The following is a 20,368-nucleotide window of genomic DNA, read 5'->3' as shown; positions in this document are numbered from 1 at the left end:
TTAACACTAATTTCATAATAACAACAACAATAATAATGATAATACTGAGCAAATCAAGATTACATGATTACATGGGGGGTTATTTTTACCTGTGCGGTATAGTGCCCAGGGGCGCCACACTGGCTTAACACAGCTCTAGTGGCAATTGTGCGTCCATGTGCATGCATTGGGACTTTTTGTAATTGACACACAATTTTAGCAACTGAAAAGAGGAATAGTATGTCCATACTGGTGTGGCTGTGGTAAAAATAAGAAAACACAACTGTTACACTAAAAGTGGCTCCTCAGCAGTTAGAGTAGAGCATAATCTGCAAAGACAAAGTAGTAAATATTATTAATTGTACTTCTCTAAATTATATTGAAATTACACCAAATGACAGTGATTTTAGTGGGAATTCTTGATTTACCACAGTAATAGAACCCCTGTAAAAATAGTGCATGGTATTGGTAGTGGCGTTATTACAGACTGTCACATGTTCTCTTCTCTCCAGGTCGGTTCTGTCCCTGTTCATGTCGCAGTTTGAGGTCTATAAGTTAAACCCTCCTCCTGATCTGTGGAGGGAAAGTCTGGACAAGATCTCAGCTCTTCTGAAAAACCAAAACCAGGTCCTGATGGTGCCAGACGAGACCAACGGGATCCTAAAAGTCGTGGGACTCAAATCGGACATCTCCAAACTCAAAGAACAGCTCTGCGACTCCATTAACTCGCTCATAAAACGGGCGCGCAGAGAGAAGACGCAGGTCATGGACCAGATTGACATCCCAATAAACATCTTCAAGCTACTTTCCCAAGACGGCCTCCTACAGAAGCTCCAAAGTGTCTACCCAGAGATCAAATTCGACATGCACGGACCGTTTCCAAAAGTTACCGGGCTAACAGAAGAGATCGTCGTCATAAAGAGTGAGATTTATAAAGAAAGGTCTGAGCTGGAAAGTCAAAATTTAGAAGTAGACAGTTATGTGCTGGAGTTTTTAAAATCAGGTGAACAGGAGGTCCTGATGAACGCACTGCTGACACAGAAACATGCGGTTTTGGACATCTCCGGAAATCGAATCAAGCTTTTGGCATGTACGAGGAAAGACGTGACAGATGCAGAGGAGTATTTTAAGTCGGTGCTTGTTTCAAAATATGTCAGCGCTGAGGATAGTAACGTGCTGCAGACGATCGAATGGCAATCACTGGTGGATGAACTCGAGAAACATGAAAATGAAGGAAACAAGAAAGTCCAGATTAGGGAAGAGAAAGACCAAGCTGTAGTGTCTGGGTTCAAAGAAAATGTGATGAAGGTTAGCCTAGAGATTGACTATTTCTTAAAACAAAACGCTCATATTCAAGATAGTGTTGTCATTAACCCTATCGCCAAACTAGAATACCTCCAACTCTTCTCGAAGCCAAAGATAGATGCTATGAAAGATAAAGTGCAGGTTTCATTTACAAAGGATGGCGTTTCTCTGAGTGGCGCGAGAGCCAGCGTCGAAGAGTGTTCAGATTTAGTCAAGAGTTTGGTTGCGTCTGTCGCCTTTGAATCACTCAACGTCGCCAAACACGGGGCTAGGAAGATATTCGAGGACAAAGATGACAATTACCTGTCGATTATTGCCGATAAAACAGGCTGTTTGTTGAAGATAGTGGATGTTGTTGATGCTAAACAAAATACTCCTTTAGGTAGCCTTTCACCAAACTCGGTTTACATGATCAAAATGCCCAATGGAGTGGAGATCGTAGTTTCTAAAGCAGACATGTGCAGCTACCCAGTGCACACTGTCGTTAATGCGACAGTGGAAGACTTACAGCTCACCCAAGGACTGTCTGCTGCACTGTTAAATGCCGCAGGCCGACAGCTACAAGTGGAATGTGATAAGATAATATTAACAAAAGGGAAGCTCAAACCAGGAGAGTGTGAAATAACGAAGGCAGGTGGAAGTCTGCAGTGCCAAAACATCATCCACACGATCGGGCCTCAGTACGACAGGCAAAATGTAGCAGAATCCCACAAGCAGCTGAAGACGGCGGTGACGAGGAGCCTGGAGCTGGCGGAGCAGTCCCAGTGCAGCTCCATCGCCATACCAGCGATTAGCCGAAACCGACACTTTCCGCTAAACGAGTGCGCCCAAACCATTGTGAAAGCCGTCAAAGAGCACTGCGAGAAGAGACACGGCTGCCTGAAGAGCGTCCATTTTGTGAACAATGATGACGTGGCGGTGAGAGCGATGGAGGACGCCGTGAAGATGGAGTTTGGAGGAGGAGGAATCAGTCACAAAATAGCCGCTGTTCCTGCTTCTTCTAAAGCGGCCTCGGCTCCGTCAGCGTCAGCTCCGTCAGCGTCAGCTCCGTCAGCGTCAGCTCCGTCAGCGTCAGCTCCGTCAGTGTCGACTTCGGCTCCGGTCGACCAAAACTCTGTGGGCAAAGAGCTGACCAAAGAGGGAGTGGAGATCTGCATCCTCAAAGGGAACCTGGAGAAAGCTACGGTAAATGCTAGTGTTTAGAATCTGTACTAAACAAATAAAAGTTGTTATTTAGTCTTGCTTTAGTCCTGCTTTAGCTGCTTGGTTCAGTCCTGCTTTAAGATGTGTTCATTCGCCACATGAAAATTGGGAGTTAACCTGGAACTAAACTTGTACTAGATAAGGATTAAACAAACGACAAGAACAGGATCAAAACTAAGTCTACATAAGTTTTAAACTGGACCAAACCAGGTGTGGACACACCCTTAGTCCTGCTTTAGACAAGGTTTAGTCCTACTTTAGTTTAGTCCTGATGCAGACCTGGTGTAATCTTCTTTCAGTCCTGGTTCACTCTTTCTCTCTTCTCTCCTCAGACGGATGTTATAGTGAACACATTAGCACAGGACTTGGTTTTGTCTCGGGGGGCGGTCTCCTCTGCCCTCCTGTCCGCTGCCGGCCCCTCTCTCCAGACCATGGTTCAGACTGTGGTCCAGACCCAACTGAACCAGACCGGGCAGAACCAGTTGGCTGTGGGGGACCTGATCGTCACTGAGGGTGGAAACCTGAGCTGCCTGAAGGTCTTTCACGCTGTGGCTCCTCACTACAACCAGGGACAAGGCAACGAGCAGAAGGTGAGGTGTGGAGACAGCTCTGGAGCTGTACATCTGAACTCGACTAAAGACATGTCCTGATGATCAGTTTATGTCAGATACACAGAGATTCTGCATCTCTGTGTATCTGACCTAAACTGCACTCTCAAGACTACACCTGCAGGGAGAGCTCATGCAAAAACTACTGTTTCTGCAGAAAAAGGAGGAGGACAGTGTGTTTATATAAAGACAGATTAAAGGGGGTATTATGTAAAGTGAACTTTTTGAAGCTTTTAACCATGTTATAATATTGTCCCGTCATCAAAAACATGACAACAACTTGGTAAACCTGATGTGATGTGCAGTAGTTTCATTAGCAGGATGCAAGCTGCAGGCTGATTGTGCAGTGATAGTGCTCTGAAGGGGGAGTGACTTAGTGTGGAGATCATAGGGAGGGAGAAAAACAAAAGTGAAACATATAAAACATGTTAATATATTGTTTTTTGTTAATATAGCATTTTCAAAACAGTAAAAGGTAACATGGTGATCAAAAATGTCTAAAGTCTCTTTAACCTTGTGAATCATGAGTTTAATCTGCCTTTTTACATGTAAAGACCAAAAATACTAAATCTTCAGCTCCCACACTCACTCACTTCTCCTTTCTGCTGTGTCCCATACACATCCTGATCATCTAAAAACATGATTAGTCAACTACAGTAATATGAGTTTTATTCAACTAAGACTTTATCGACTGTTTAATCGACTGAACGACTAAAGGACTATAGCCTTACGGAGCACAGTGAGAGGATCCCGGGTTTGAGTCCCAGAGCAGCTTTCTTTTATGTGGACTTTGCATGTTCTCTCTGGGTCTGTGTAGTTTTCCATTGGCTGTGCTGCTTTTAAGACCCTGTACCCAATTTTATTCCATATGTTTGTCTTTCTCCAGTACAGATAGTAGCTCAGGTCAAAATACTGTGCACTGTCTGCATCTAAATATACATTTATTGTCAGAGAATCAGGAAGTGCACTGTTGTTGTTGAATGCATAAGGTAAGTGAGGAAGAACTTTAGACCACTGCAATCTGTTTAAAATGAACTAGTTTTGTATTTTACATTTTGAAGACAGTAAACATCAGGTACAGAGACTTTAAATGAATGGTGTGTGAGCCTGTCTCCTGGTGTTTGGTCTTACAGCTGCTGAGTGACCTCTTCGGAGCCTGTCTGTCCAGAGCAGAGGCCCTGGGGATGTCCTCCATCTCCTTCTCCGCGATGGGAACTGGAAATCTGGGCTTCTCCAAATCTCTTGTCTTCTCCCTTATCATGGAGAAAGTCCTGGAGATCAGCAAGAAAAAGCCCAAGGCCCTCAAGAAGGTCCACGTGGTGCTGTACCCTAAAGACACAGACACCATACGGGTGAGACAGGCCTGGCATCAGAACACATTTAAGAGCACCATTGATTACTAGTGCTACAGAGAAAAATACTGAAACTACTTTATGTCACTGACACAAAACAGGATAAACCAGTTTTAAAATATACAGTATTGAGCTGCAACAAATAAATAACCAAATGAGCCAATAATTAGCCAGAAGTTATTTATTGTCCTCTCTACAGCTCAAAACTTACTTTGTTATTGAAAAATGTCAAATATCTTGATTGGTTCATTTTTAATTTAAAGTTTGTGTCAAGACACAAACAATAATCATACACATATTATATATACATTATAAAAAACAGAAAAGCACATTTTTCAAAAAGGAGCAGGAAGAAATATTACAAATATTTGTAAATACTAAAACAAATTTTATTCTATGGTTGTATAAATTAACAGTGGTTGACTGTGCATTTCACAGCTAGGCCTTCAGTAGTGCTGTTTGAAACAATCCACTCCTCAAGAACTATTTTATGATTATAAAAGCATCTTATTATACAGTATTAAATTCAGTATAAAGAGCCATTGCATCACAGACAGATAACTCCTGTAGCCACAATCAGGAGTGTAGTGAGCGTGGTACATGGGGGTACGCTGTCCAACCCACTTCTCCCAACATGAAATATAAAAAAATCACAAATATAAAATAGCTACAACTTAAATCTTAAACCAGAGCTATTGGCACTGGTGAAATCAACCTGCACAGACTCATGAAATCTGCAGTACTGTCTTACTGAGACATGAGGGACCAGGGCTGAGCTGGGACTGAGCCAGGACTGGGACAGGACTGGACCAGGACAGACCGTCAGGTGACTGCTGGCGAAAGGACCGGTGTCTGGCACAAAAGTCCCCACTACACCATTGGTCATTAATAATAGTAATACATAGTGATAATAATTTGGATTGGTGTAACTGCTACAGATGCAGTTTGTTGGTTCACTCTCTGACTACGGGTGTGAATCCGGTGACGTTGTCGTACACCTGCTAAAGGCCCTGGTGACACCAACTCAAAATCTGATTGGATGAAGCAACAGTTTCATGGACATTTCTTTTGTGTTCGAGGGCCTGCAGAACGACTTGTGAAGGCGTCAGGGACACTTCTTTGACTTTGACTCTGCCTGGCAACAAATGATGGCTGAAATGTGATTGGCCAAATTCTTTAATATGAAAATACATGTCTGGAAACTACACAAGCTCTGAAAGGAAGCAGACAGACCATTTGCAATGATTTAATAATAATAATAATAATAATAATAATAATAATAATAATATAATTAACATCAGTCTATGATTCAGATATTTTTTAGGCCAGCAGAGAAGGCCTTGCAGGCCCTGATGGCCCACTAATAATAATGATAAAGAAGGCACAGAAGTTTATCATTTACAGAACAATCGTGTGTTTAATTAATAGTCATGGTTTACTTGTGAAGACAGTGGATCTAGTCTTTCAGGTATTTCTGTAAGATTAGATTTTTGTATTGTTTTTGAAGTGCAGTTAGTACAATAAGGTCATCTAACCTGTTCTATAAGTCTGCTCCACATCTGTAACACAGACACTTGAGAGTGGTTCCAGAGAACTGTTTTTTTTTATTCATTTGAGCTCTCAGGTTGTATTTCATTTCATTTGTGCAGAACAGTTTTTGAATGTTTGTTCTGGGAGCAGGTTGAGTTTAAATAAGATTTGGCATGTTTTATATTTTATCAGGTCTCCACATTTCAATATTTTTGATTGGCAAAAAAGTGCATTCATATATTCTATGAGCTATTCGTGTTGCTTTTTTTTGGTAATTTAAACAATACGTCTGTGTTACTTTTATAAGCATTTCCACAGACCTCTACACAGAAACTTAAACGGGGTAAGATAAGAGCACAGTAGATTATATACAGGGCTTTTTTATTTAGGAGAAATTTGGATTTGTTCATCAAGGCTGTAACTTTTGCAATTTTGGTTTTAATTTTATCAATATGGGGTTTTCAACAAAGTTTGTGATGAAGAGTTACACCAAGAAATATGTGGTCAAGTACTCTTTCTATGGGTACATTTTCAAGTTTAATTTACGTTTGCAGATTTATTTCACGGTGTCCGAAGAACATTGCTTTTGTTTTCACTATTGCAAATAAGTTACACACAATAAGTATTGTTCCAGCTTTCATATTGAACCATAAGTCTTGTGACAGGCCTGGGCTGAGAGTCCTGTCTCCTCTCAGTGCGGAGGTTGTGGGTTAGACTCCTGACCTCTGAGTGGAGTGTGCATGTTCTCCCTGTGTTACTGACTTGTTATCTTGTCTGTTCTTCAGGTTTTCAGTGATGAGTTTCAAAAGAAGTTTCCAAAAGCAGGAGGCTCTTCTACAGCTGCAGCAGCGCCCTCTGGAGGTACACACACTGTTTATTAAATCAGACCAGTTCTGCAAATTGGACATTTACGAGCTTTTAACAATGTTATCGGAGTGAAGTTGTATTAATCACTTATTTTGAAATGAAAAAAAACAAAAAGAAAAAAAAAAAAACGCTCTGCTCTAGTGTGATGTGCAGCTCTTCATAGGAGGAGCCCACAGCAGGTGCTGCTTTGTTGTGATGACGTTTACGGTGATGTCAGCTCCCACTGGGCACCGCTGTTTTCTAACATACCAGTCGACGTTTTTAGCTCAAGATTGTGTTTTAAAATGTTCAAATGATAACATAATGATCCACAGGGGTCATAAGTTCTCCGTGTCTTCTAGGGCCCTTCTCTAAGGTCGTGTCCTCTGCTTCGATGCATGAGGCAAAAATGGGTGGAGTGTCAGTGCAGGTGGTCACCGGTGACATCACCAAAGAAACCACTGATGTCATCATCAACTCGTCCAATGAGAACTTCTCCCTCAAATCAGGTACACTTAGATGTGAACAAACTCTGCTCAGAATGGGACTGTTACCAGTTAAGTGAGGAATAACTTTGAACCACTGTAAACTGTTCAAAATGAACTGGCTCTGTTTTTCACCTTTTGAAGACAGTAATAATCAGGTACTGCGCCTGTAATGATGAAATGATAAATATATCTTTACACTGTTCTGTCTGTGAGCAGGAGTGTCTAAGGCCATTCTGGAGGCAGCCGGACCTGCTGTGGAGAGCGAGTGTCAGAGCCTGGGTGAGACTTGAAGGGCCCATACTGCACTTTTTTCTGATCTACTTCTGTAATGGAGTTTCCTCCTCACAAACACACCTGGAGTTGTGTTTTGTTTCACACACACACAAACCCTGCAGATTTAGGCTGAATTCTTCTCTCAAACAGAAAACACTCTGTTCCACCTTGTGATGTCATGTGGTAAAACAGGAAATGCTCCACTGTGTTTTTTAAACTCTACACACCTTCACTAGAATCATTTGGATGATTTGTGTCTTGGCATTGCCCATCTCTACTGAACTAAAAGTGAAAGGAGCTGTTCACCGAGCCAAAGATGTTCATTTTGTCTTCTTATATACTTTAAGTTCTTGGGTTCTTTTTAAAGACAATGCAGTAAAGTGTGTTTACCTTGTTGACATGTTTCGACTGCTAGCTGCAAGCCATCTTCAGAACTGGTCCGGGAGGCGTGGTCAGTCTGAGCGACCTGCCAGGTCCATCAGGCTGATCTGAGGATTTTGAGCTTTGGAGATGTAGACAAATAATAAAGGATTACTCAAACGTGTGAATGAAACAAAAACAATGCCAGGTCTGTTTTTGATGAGGAAACTACTACTACTACTACTGTCACCGAATTTTCATCACCTGACAAGCTCGAGATCAGACAGTGACAGTCAAAGCACGCACAGAGTACTGTAGTGCAGAGTACTGTAGTACAGAGTACTGTAGTACAGAGTACTGTAGTGCAGAGTACTGTAGTGCAGAGTACTGTAGTACAGAGTACTGTAGTACAGAGTACTGTAGTGCAGAGTACTGTAGTGCAGAGTACTGTAGTACAGTTAAGAACAGCAAATGGTGAGGGTTAAAGTACGAAAACTTGACAGAGAGTGCCAAGTTTTCAAAGAACAGTGGATGACTGTTTATTCTGTTGTTCAGTGTGAGGATCGTGCAGTTTGTCTGATATGTAAACAAAGTGTGGTGGTTTTCAGAGAATATAATGTGTGTCGTCACTACGAAACCCGACACAAAGAGTATGTTACCTTGCGAGGGCAAACGAGAGAAGATAGGATTCAGTGGATGAAAGGCGGATGAAGTGACTGCTCAACAGCATGTATTCTTTCATCGGCCGACCCGACCCTGGCCCCCCATCACAGTCAGGAGCCATAATGTGGCTCCCAGAGAAACAAGTTTGTTGATGCCTGTTTTAGATGAACGCACTTAGAAGACATGTTACCAATAGATTTTATTTCTAGTTTGCTCTGTTGTCTCTGCTGCTGTAGGTTCATTAGAGGTTTAAAACATATCACAGACAAACACAGATATTCAGATGTCAACATAAGCCTATATATACAAGGATGTTATAGCATAGGTATGTCAGATGTAGTTTGTCCATGAATGTGTTGCCATAGGGCCTGAGCCTAGTTAAGATTAGGCACAAACCTGTAATGGTTAAAGGTCAGCAAAAGGCTTTAGGTTCGTCCAAAAACAGTGGACTTTTGACATGGCCGCTCTTTGTTTACTATCAGGGACCTGTGGAGGTGAGTCACGTGAGGATCATCTGGATGGAGGTCTGCAGCCAGATCCCTCTCGTTAATCTGCCTCTTGTTAATCTGTTAATCTGATTTGCTTCTTTTGTTTCAGAAAAATACTGAGATTTAAAATTTGCAAACCATTATTAACATAATGATCCATAGAGTGTCATAGATTATAAATATAGAGCACATGCGATCACAGTAGGTCTGATTTTATAATAATAATAATAATAATAATTGTTTAATGTCTGTCCCATGTTAGGAGCTCAGCCAAACAACGGTTGGATCCTGACGCAGCCGGGGAACCTCAAATGTAAGAAGATCCTTCACCTGGTGGGACAGACCAATCCCACCAAGATCATCGCCACCGTACGAGACGCTCTGCTCACCTGCATCAAGCACTCTTTCACCTCTGTCGCCTTCCCCGCCATCGGCACAGGTGGGGGGGCATCTGACACATGGGGTGGAAGGGAATCTGTCGCACAGGGAGGGCAATTAGTACACAGGGGACAGTCCTGCACCGGGTGCAAATAGTTGCTTAAATGGGCGGGTTATAACGTTCAGTAATTTTACTGGTTTAGACCTGGTGTAGTCCCGGTCCAGTGCTGGTGTAGTCCTGGAGATCGGCTCTGTGATTTGTGGTATGTACTTATGTATAATCCACTAATGACACGGCATAGGTTCAGTCCAGGTTCAGTCCTGGTTTAGTCCTGGTGTAGTCCTGGACTATTGGGCTGCTGGACTAATGGGCTGATCCTAATTTATCACGGACGGGTAACAGGTTTGGGCAGGTGCAAATTTAACTTTGATGTAATCACAGGTTAACGGGTGGGTGTGGTGCTGTACTGCGCGGGTGCGAGCGGGTGTGGGTCTCCAAAAATAGACCCGTGCAGGACTCTGACACAGGGATGTGGGAGAACAGTAGGGCTACAGTAGGGTAGAGGAGGATGGGAGGGCATCTGACACACCTGTTTCATGTTGGGACTGCAGGTCAGGGGAACGTGGCGGCGCGGAATGTAGCAGACGCCATGCTGGACGCGGTGGTGGAGGTTCTGAGTAAAAACCCAAACACTTGTCTGAAGACCGTGAGGATGGTGATCTTCCAGCCACAGATGCTCCGAGATTTCCACGACAGTCTGCAGCAGCGCTCCGCCTCCAACCCCACGCACACACACACGCACACAGACAAGACCAAGGAGAGCGGCATGCTGGGAAACCTGGCCTCCAAGATCAAATGTAAGTCCCATTGTTTTAAAGTACAGATGACAGGTTAGACTCATTTCACTATGAGCAAAGAGGCAGTATTCAGCTAAATGGATATTTTGAGCTTTCTACCATTTTATAACGTTGCTCCCTGCCTGTACAAAGCTCCGCCCACAAGCAGTCATCACCAGTGCTCTCCATAAATATTCAAAAACATGATAGAAAACAATAACTGAGTACATCATGACAAACCTGAAGCGATGTGCAATAGTTTCATTAGATGACATAACATGACATATTTACATTTCATTTCAATTTTCATCACCAAGCTCAAGATCAAACAGTGACAGTCAATGCACACACAGAGTACTGCAGTGCAGAGTACTGCAGTGCAGAGTACTGCAGTGCAGAGTACTGCAGTGCAGAGTACTGCAGTGCAGAGTCATGTTAAAGTATGAAAAGTTGACATAGAGTGCCGAGTTTTCAAATAACAGTGGACAACTGATTATTTTTTTTGTTCAGTGTAAGGAGCGTGCAGTTTGTCTGATATGTAAAGAAAGTGTGGTGGTTTTCAAAGAATTTTATTAGTGTCATCAGGGTCAAACCTGTTATACGGCCGACCCGACCCCGGCCCCCATCACAGTCAGGAGAGATAATGTGGCCCCTAGAGAAAAAAGTTTGGTTATCTCTGCATTAGAGGGATGCACGTTGATTGCATTGTGATGTCACTCTGAAGAGGGAGTGACTTAGCAAAGAGTGTAAAGAGAGAGGAGACTCTAAAACTGAAACTCATAAAACGTGTTAATAATATGGTGATCTAAATGTGATAGATAGATGATAGCTAGCAGTTAAAATCCCTCTGTTTAAATATGTCATCAAACTCTTGCTGGTTTCACATCATCACAACATTATATCAGTCAATCATATTTCACACAGATGGGGGCAGCTCAACTGAATGTTGTTCAGATGCAGATTTGTGTTGTAATACAGTGAGGTCATGGCTCTAGTCCCTCATAGAAATGATCAGGTTCAACATTTGTGAATTAATCAATAGGAAATCTGTCTCTGTTGCCACTTGGGGAGCATGACATCATCACTTTCTAGAATCTGAAAACCAGCAGTATGTGCCATGTGTATGTGTATGGGTCAGCAGGTCAGTTACAATTGGCTTCTTGTCTTTGTTGTCAGCGTTCTTTGTCTCCTCGTCACCGGAAAAGACCCAGAAGAACTCAGACTTTGTGATGGAAGCTCTGAAGCCCACTCTCATCTGCTTCCACATCTGTGGAGAGTCTGTGGCTAAAATCAACTCAGCCAAACAGAGGATTGACTCTCTCCTGTTCAAGAATCTCCAAAGCATCAACTTCGAAGACAAGACCATCCTCAGTCTCTCCCAGGTATGACACCATCATCAGGGTCATTTAGAATCAGGACACAATAGGACCATAAAAGTTAAATGTTAAAAATATATAATGTTATCTCCTCATCAAAACATACCTGAAAAGGTTTTAGATGCCAAGTATGTTTAAGTATTTTATAGGGATGTAACAATGACCAAAATATCATGATCTTGTTTCATCAGAAGTCTCACAATAATATCACGGGCTGTCACAATATATCGAATCTCAAGTATTGTTGCTTAAATTAATTGTTATGGTGCAGCAACAGCTAAAAGAACTACAGGGAACTACATAGACCATGATCCTTTACTCTGTTTCAGTCCAATTTGCACATGAAATAACTGTTATTAAGCACTTTTAAATCTTAACTCTTTGGTTTATGACAAAAGGCTTGTCAAGGCATTTTTAAAGGAACGCAGTATATTCACAGTTTTGTTACCCTCTACAAACTATTGTAATAAATATTGTACCATGAGATGCATATTGTGAAAATATTGTACCAAGAAATTTAGATATTGTTACATCCCTAGTATTTTAGCAATCTCTCCTGGGCAATATTCAAACCCTCCATACTGTTAGCTGTAAGATTCTGTACAAGGCTCCGCCCACAAGTCTACATCACCCAAGCTCCCACACAACATTTTTCCATAAATATACAAACACATGATATAAAACTATACTCTACACCAGGGGTGTCAAACTCAAATTACCTGGGGGCCACATTAGATAAAGTCTGAGTGAGGTTGGGCCGCATTGAGTATTCGATAAATAGCGGCTGCACGGGAAAAAAAGAGAGAGAAAGAACAACATGCAACACTTTCTTAATCTTTAATAACAGTTCAGAACATGAAAATGTATTCAGATCGTAAGTTTAAACTAATACGTCTACTCTTCTTCTTTTGCCTACTCCTTGCTGGTTGAAACCAGGCTACGCTTCATCTTGTACAGCTGAGAGATATTTGGCTTGCAGGAGGAAGCAGATCCTCAGGATAGATTGAAGATGCTCATCAGTGAGCCTTGACCTGTATTAGGTGCTTTCACACCGACAGTATTTGGTGCGCACCAAACGGTCCATTCGAACCAGAAGTGGTTAGCTCGGTTCGTTTGCGTTGGTGTGAAAGCGTCAATCGGACTCTGACCCGAACCAAATCAAGCGGACCGACATCTCAAAAAAGAGGTGGTCTCGGTTCGCTTGAATCCGCACCAAATGACCAACTTTGGTGCGGTTCCTCTGGTGTGAACGTGAACCCGGGTCCAAACCATAGACAGCAGGTCCAAACGAACTATTCTAGATGCATCATGGGAGAAACGCGTCTCCTTTGCCTGTAATGACGCGCTGTACGACTCCAGCGCAGTAACAGATTGTTGTCCAGACGCAGCCGCGACTCATTTTCTAATTATTTTACCAACAATGGCCAATAAAGAGAATGTAACACACAAAGATCAGAGCAAGTATCAGTGTGCGAACGTGTGGCTCCAGAGTGAGTCAAAAATGGGGGTGTGTACTTCTGTTCAGGACCTGCACGTACAGAGAGGTCCCGGTGTTCCCCGTGATCATGTAGGAACCAGCATTTGTTATTTTAGGCTTTAATTAACCAAATAATTTTATGGCAATAGGCAATCGCCCATTCAATTGATTCACCTTTAAAAAATGTCCTGCTTTTAGTCTAGTGTGAGAAATACAGTCAGACTAGATCCAAACCAGAGTCCTGAACCAGCGGGGGCAGCTCCGGTTCTGTCTGGGCTCAGATGACGTGGAGCGGGGAGTGAAAAGCGCTTTTCCCGGGAAGAACCAAATGCGGACACCAACTAAACTGGATTCACGTTCTGTCCGGATGCTTTGCACCACCTTGGAACCAGCCGCGGTTCTTGAGCGCGGAGGACAGGAGCAGCACAGACCTGTAGGTAGTACACAGCGCATTCTCACTTTCCCCGCACGGAACACGGAACCAGCGCACAGACGCCGGAATGTTCCCGCTCAGACCCAGTCATTGCGCACTGGTCTTGCTCGCCACCATCTGGAACCAGCACATGGAGGACAGAGCCTCCGGACCATCTGACCAACGCGCTTGTAGGACGACAGAAGACCAAGGACCAGACCCCAGCGCTATCGTGAGGAGCTGCGCGCTACTGTGAACGCTGTTGGCTGCTGCTGTTACCCGAACTCTGGACTGATGCGGTGAGTTTGTACAAAGTTCTACGTTGCTGTTTTATGAGTTCATGGTGATAAGATGAGGACGGCCCGCGGTATTAACAGGGAACATCAGTATTGGTAACTGGAGGTATCGTTGTTCTACCGGGATACAGAGGCTCGTTAATCGGACCAGTTTTGGTTCGTTTGCCGGTGTGAAAGCGGACCACACTGGAGTGTATCTGCTTCTCGTATGTCAAACATGGATGGAAGACGCTTGTTTTTGCCTCGTACTTTTTGCTAACATGTCGCCAAGCCTCTGGAATAGATCATTGCAGTTTTGTGGTGCTTGCATATTGATGGGACAGCTGTGTTTGCCGCTGAGTGCGCGTGGATTTCGGCGACGCACAGGTGGAGCTTGGTCATCAGGTTGCCAGCAAGTTACGCACCGAGTGTTGAACAGGTAAACAGAGAGTCAATGTCTTTTTATTTCTTATTAGCCCCTCCAATAAAGGTCCCATACTTATGAACAGGGGGATTTTGTCAGCGCCTCCTCTGCGCTCTGATACTGTGGTTGTGGGAGCGTAAAGTGAAGTGCGCACACGTGTACCACCACGTGTGGTTTGTTTTAGTTCTTCGGTGACGCCGTATGTGCACTTGTATGTGCACGTGTACTCGTATTAACAGATCCACTTAGACTCATTGTTTCACAACTGCTGTAAGTTGAGTTTTGGGATGTAAACTGTGTTAATAATCTGTTGTTGTGAATCTGCATGGGCACCGATTGCAGCTTCATCTGTCAGTGCGGCCCGCGGTGGGGGTGGGATTGTGCGTACATCTACCGCGGGCCGCACTGACATTATTCTTTGGAATCAAGTGGAGGGCCGCAAAAAATCCTTCCGCGGGCCTCAGTTGGCCCCTGGGCCGCGAGTCTGAGACCCCTGCTCTACACCTTGATGTGCAATAGTTTCATTAGCAAGATGCACACTGATTGTGTTGTGATGTCACTTTGAAGGGGGAGTGACTTAGCATAGGGAGCAAAAGTGAAACATATAAAACATTTGAATGTGTTGTGATCTGCATTTTCAAAACAATAAATGGTAACGTGGTGATCTGATGTTTTAGCAGTTAGAAGTCTAAAATGTGATCTAAATATGTTCTGTGTTGGAGTTAGAAGTGTAATAACTCCTCTTGAGTCTAAAATACGATGTGGTGTCTTCTGGCAGAAGCAGCTTAAGCGTCTGGAGGAGCTGCAGAGGAGCATGGAGGTGGGGATCAGGGTGGAGGGGAAGAATGGAAAGGGGAGCGTCCACATCGAGGGGGTGGCCAAGGACGTGACCAGCGCCACCACACTGATCCATGAGATGCTTAAGGCGGCGCGACAGGAGGAAGAACTGCACCAGAAGGCGGAGCTGCTGAGTTCACTGGTGCAGTGGCAGTACGCCATGCCCGGGCAAGACTTCCAGAGCTTCGACGCGACAACGAATTTAGAGCTGGAGGAGGCTCTGGGGATGAAGAAGAGCGAAGTGAAAGTGAAACTAAATGGACAAGACGTGACAGTGAAACTGCCCAAAGGACCTGCGACGAGCAAGAGCGGACAGAGTCTGAAGATCCAGAGGGTCAACATGGACAGAGGTGAGTGAGGGGGGGTCAAGAGTGAGGCTGTTACATAAGGGTGAGTGTTGTACAGTTGTAGGGAGTATTATCTGTCACATAAGTGTAACCCAGGTTAAAATATACAAATCTACAGTTAATAGGTGGGTTTCACGTGACGTCACAGGGCGACGTTTGTCAGCACACAAAATCAGACGGAGGGCAGGAAGTGAACTGACTGGAGGAAAATGCCGATGTGTTGTGTAGTTTACGGCTGTGCCAATCGTTCTAACCCAGAGAAGGAAAAGCGATTTTTTTAGAGTAACGAATATAGTCGTCCACAAAGGTCAGAAATGGGAAAAGCCAACAGAACAACGCCGTAAAAAGTGGATTACAAACCTGTTTGCGGACGGGAGGAGCAGAATTCGCTAATGCTCATGTCTGCAGTGTCCACTTTGACAAAGGTTTGTTACAAAGATAAATTGTTTTTTGTGGTTTACCTAAACATAAACGAATCATTAATGACTAACGGCTGACGACGTTTGTTGACATTAAATAATTCAGATAGAAGTTACTGCCGATACACTGCAGTTTTTCCCATAACGTCGATACACATAAAATAAGAGAAACACTCACCCCGGCCAGTTCTATGGCTCCAAACTTTTGTACTTTGCCTTCATCTGTTGTCTGGTGTAAAACGATGTCTGAAGAGCTAAATAGTTCATGATCTCCTCTGCCTTGATTGTCGGCAAATCTTTTACTTCGGTAGAAAATTCTCTCATTTTCAATAAGATGAGGGTCACGCCCAATATATTTGTCGACTAACTGCTCGTACTTTTGCCTCACTACTGGCTCTAAATCCTGACAATAAGAACTCTTCTCCATATCTGTGTTCTCCAGAGCCGTGTTTGTCATGTTTGTCTTCACTTTCTGCCCTCCACCTGAAATTCGCGCATCATCGTGATCACGTGACTGAAACCCTCCTATAGCAAATACTCCAACTACCACCGGTCACTAAACGTATCACGCTCGCGCTTTCAATAAGTCACCTGCTCCCCTCCCTCCATTCACACCCGGGAGTGAGGCGAGACAGGACGCCCTTATCGCTACCACCCGATGGCAAAAAGACCGTATAAAATGATAACACAAGGGAATTGGCCAGGTGATTCCGGTTGAAAAACTATTCTGATGGTGAGCTGAACCCAGGAACTTTGCCTACAACTCACGATACTTCAAACAGCTTGTACAGTCGGGTAGGGGCTGTTGCAGCCAGTCCACTCCCGCTTTTCACCTATTCAACGCGCGTATGGACAATTACACACATACACCCCCTAAAAGACTATATGGACACATGGACATGAACTGTGGACAATAAATTTAACATTTTGTTTATGGACAATGATAAGGACACTAACAAAGTGACTTATTTACTACTGTTGTTTCGTATTGTTTCGAATGTATTAACCAGACTTGAAAAATCTGCAGATTATTGGTATTATTGTAAATATTGTATATATATATTTCTTTTCACTTTTCAATATATAACACCAGCCACCAACCATAGCTCTGTAGTCTCTTATGTTTTTTTACTGCTTCCCTACCTCCCAGAGAGCCGCAGACTAGCCTTCTGTTTCTAGCCCTATACCTACATCAACTCCACCCCTTTTGTCCCTTGCATACACCTTTAGAAATGTTACATAAGGGTGAGTTGTTGTACAGTTGTAGGGAGTATTATCTGTCTAGTATGACATGATTTACTGTTTTGTTGAAGTGTTTGTTTCTTGTATATTCCTGCAGAGCTGCCTGAGTACTGGGAGCCCATGGACACCACCTCCACCAAAGTCTTCACTGTGGCCCCTGGGAGCCCCGAGTACAGCAGAGTGGAGCAACTGTTCAAGGCTTCATGTAACAAGAATATAATCAAGGTTAGTCCTGGTTTAGTCCTGGTTTAGTCCTAGTTTAGTCCTGGTTTAATCCTGGTTTAGTCCTGGTTTAGTCCTAGTTTAGTCCTAGTTTAGTCCTAGTTTAGTCCTGGTTTAGTCCTGGATTAGTCCTGGTTTAGTCCTGGTTTAGTCCTGGATTAGTCCTGGTTTAGTCCTAGTTTAATCCTGGTTTAGTCCTGGATTAGTCCTGGTTTAGTCCTGGTTTAGTCCTAGTTTAGTCCTGGTTTAGTCCTGGATTAGTTCTGGTTTAATCCTGGTTTAGTCCTGGATCAGTCCTGGTTTAGTCCTGGTTTAGTCCTAGTTTAGTCCTAGTTTAGTCCTGGTTTAGTCCTGGTTTAGTCCTAGTTTAGTCCTGGTTTAGTCCTGGTTTAGTCCTGGTTTAGTCCTGGATCAGTCCTATGTCCATTTATATATACATTCTGTGGATTAAAATATTGATACTTGTGAATCTAACTGAAAGCACTGCTCTGTCTGAAGCTCTGTTACTCAAGTTCGACTTTAATCTGATCTGAACACAAACAGGACCATGAACGCTCGTATTGATCACAGGCTCCTGAAAACGGGCTGTTTAAATACATTTTGGATTTTTTCAGACAATCTTAACACTTTTTTGTCAGAGTTTTATGTGTACATTGTGTCACCATGGAAACTGCTCAACATTAGACATATAGAAATCGTTATAGAGCACTCCCAGCCTGACGTCACTGCAAAGAACCAAAAGTACAGATACTGTGCAGTGCTGTGCTGTCACATGATCACAGTCTACAAACTCAACTGTGATGTTGTCATCCTCAGATCGAGCGAATCCAGAACCAAGTGCTGTGGGAGAGTCTGCAGCTCAAGAGGAAAGCGATGGACCAGAAGAACGGACACCAGAACAACGAGAGACAACTGTTCCACGGCACAAGCCACGACACTATTGCCTTGATCAATGAGCACGGCTTCAACCGCAGCTACGCCGGCAAGAACGGTACAACCACCCACCAGTGACAGGGTTGTGGGTTAGACTCCCGAGCTCTTTGACTGTGCATGTCCTCCCTGTCTTAAGCCAAGTGTCCACTGTACGGTTTTGTCTGTCTCCAGTCAAAGATTTTTGAAAATGTAGAGTCATAACTATAAATGGTGGGTGTTTGGTCTCTCACTGTGTCTGTGAACAATTTTTGTCAAATATGTGACCACTGCTAGACTTTAACACACAGAGCCTGAGATTCACACTGTGATTGTGAGTAGTCGGACCATTTAAACTCCTCACATCGTGTAGTCCAGTGCTTCTCGATTATTTTCTGTCATGCCCCCCCAGGCATGGGGGGGATGCAAAATGTTTTATTTTGTGTCCCTCCACTCCACAGAACTGCAAACAAACGTGGACAAATCACCCCCTCGCCTTCAGTCGCCTACATACGTATGAGAGCAAATATTTTAGTCGTGTCTCCGCTGTGTCATGAGGTGGTACTGCTCTTGTGTCCTCCTCATTATTAAAGATGTCCGTGTTATAGTTCGGGGCACTTGTGTCATCCAGCGTGACAGAAACTATGTCTAATGCTGTTTGGTGCGCCTCCTTATATGATCCTGACAGAGCTCGCTGGTTTACTCAAGCAGCATTCACAAAGCTGGATGATTGTTGAGTTTTTTTCAGCGAAAATGTGCCGAATATCAGCAAGCAGCTTATCGGTGTGATTGGGGTGTAATGTCTTTAAATGACGCTGTAGTTTATTTGGCTTCACGCTGTCCGCTGCCAACATTTTAGACACAGCTGTCTTTCCTCTTTTCCCACCGTAGTCACAGTGAAGGTGAGCGCTGCGTACACTTTATATACAGTTAGTTCTCTGCACTTCATATCTCCTGCTCTGTGCTGTGTGTGCGTTTGCTCGCTGTAAAAACCTGACACTATACATGCATCAAGAATCTCGGACTTCCCGTCATTGCGCAATACATACTGGGAAGGATTTTCCAAAAAAGTGAGCATCAAAAGCATTTGATTTTACAGTGGGATGTGTCTATTGACAAAGTTGATCTTTTCAAGTCTTTTGAACCATATCACTTTTGTTTCTGGTTCTGATATTGTCATATTTTAGTTTTGGGATTCGGACATTGTTAATTGTGTGGTTGCTGGATCCTCACAGGGGAAAACGGCTCGAGAAATGTGTTTGCGAACTCCATAAATGCAAAAGTGAATCAGATGTTTGTGACTGCAAACCTCTGTTCAAATTGTTTCTCTTCCCAACGGAATTGAAAAATAGTGAAAGGTGAAGGTGATGGGCAGGATTGATCCACGGGAAGGACGAAAAAGGAAACCTTTGACTGCCTAAATCATCCCGAGTTTGCAGAGAACATTTTGTATGTGGAGCGTCAAGAGAAACAGTTTGAACAGAGGTTTGCAGTTACACACATCTGATTCACTTTTGCATCTATGGAGTTTGCAAACAAATTTCTCGAGCCGTTTTCCACTGTTAGGATTCAATAACCACACAATTAACAATGTCCGAATCCCAAAACTAAAATATGACAATATCAGAACCAGAAACAAAAGTGATATGGTTCAAAAGACTTGAAAAGATCGACTTTGTCAATAGACACATCCCACTGGGAAAACAAACATGAAGGTTTGATGCTCACATTTTCGGAAAATCCTTCCCAGTATGAATTGTGCAATGACTGGAAGTCCGAGATTCTTAATGCGTGCATAGAGCTAATACTTCCTGCGCTCACTCTGACAAAGAGAGCGTCACTGCCAACTACTGTAGTGGATGTGCAATTACACTTTATTCTAGTATGGCAAAAAAAAAAAGCATGTTCCCCGAGGTCACACGCCCCCCTCTGGCATCACACCCCCACGATTTGAGAACAGTCTTAAAAGATGAAAAAAATCACTCAGTGGACACTAGACTTAACTGTGACAGAGTGTGTATCTGGTCCCCTCTTCTCAGTTGGGGGATGTGACTCTTGTATGTCTGAGTGGAGAGTGTCCCTGTGGCAGAGTGGTGATCCTGTTTAAACTCTTGTGCT

The 20,368-nt window shown here is 43.4% G+C and overlaps 1 protein-coding gene across 2 annotated transcripts in view; it reads left to right on the top strand.

Moving 5' to 3' along the window:
- Positions 1 to 20,368, top strand: part of LOC110164061 (protein mono-ADP-ribosyltransferase PARP14-like) — a 29,063-nt gene that overhangs the window by 7,754 nt on the left and 941 nt on the right. The window contains exons 7-18 of one of the 2 annotated variants that reach the window (XM_055152034.1): positions 492 to 2,469; positions 2,820 to 3,077; positions 4,229 to 4,447; positions 6,763 to 6,838; positions 7,186 to 7,332; positions 7,528 to 7,590; positions 9,358 to 9,534; positions 10,086 to 10,331; positions 11,487 to 11,692; positions 15,053 to 15,461; positions 17,217 to 17,344; positions 18,158 to 18,332. In XM_055152034.1, coding sequence (XP_055008009.1) covers positions 492 to 2,469; positions 2,820 to 3,077; positions 4,229 to 4,447; positions 6,763 to 6,838; positions 7,186 to 7,332; positions 7,528 to 7,590; positions 9,358 to 9,534; positions 10,086 to 10,331; positions 11,487 to 11,692; positions 15,053 to 15,461; positions 17,217 to 17,344; positions 18,158 to 18,332 — 4,082 coding nt within the window. The remainder of the gene's footprint in view (positions 1 to 491; positions 2,470 to 2,819; positions 3,078 to 4,228; positions 4,448 to 6,762; positions 6,839 to 7,185; positions 7,333 to 7,527; positions 7,591 to 9,357; positions 9,535 to 10,085; positions 10,332 to 11,486; positions 11,693 to 15,052; positions 15,462 to 17,216; positions 17,345 to 18,157; positions 18,333 to 20,368) is intronic. The other variant, XM_055152037.1, reaches the window with a different exon arrangement.

Source organism: Boleophthalmus pectinirostris, unplaced genomic scaffold (genome assembly GCF_026225935.1).
Source record: "Boleophthalmus pectinirostris isolate CB_2022bp ecotype Guang Dong unplaced genomic scaffold, ASM2622593v1 HiC_scaffold_1, whole genome shotgun sequence".
NCBI classification, from domain to species: Eukaryota; Metazoa; Chordata; class Actinopteri; order Gobiiformes; family Gobiidae; genus Boleophthalmus; species Boleophthalmus pectinirostris.
This window is presented reverse-complemented; position numbering and strand designations above follow the sequence as displayed.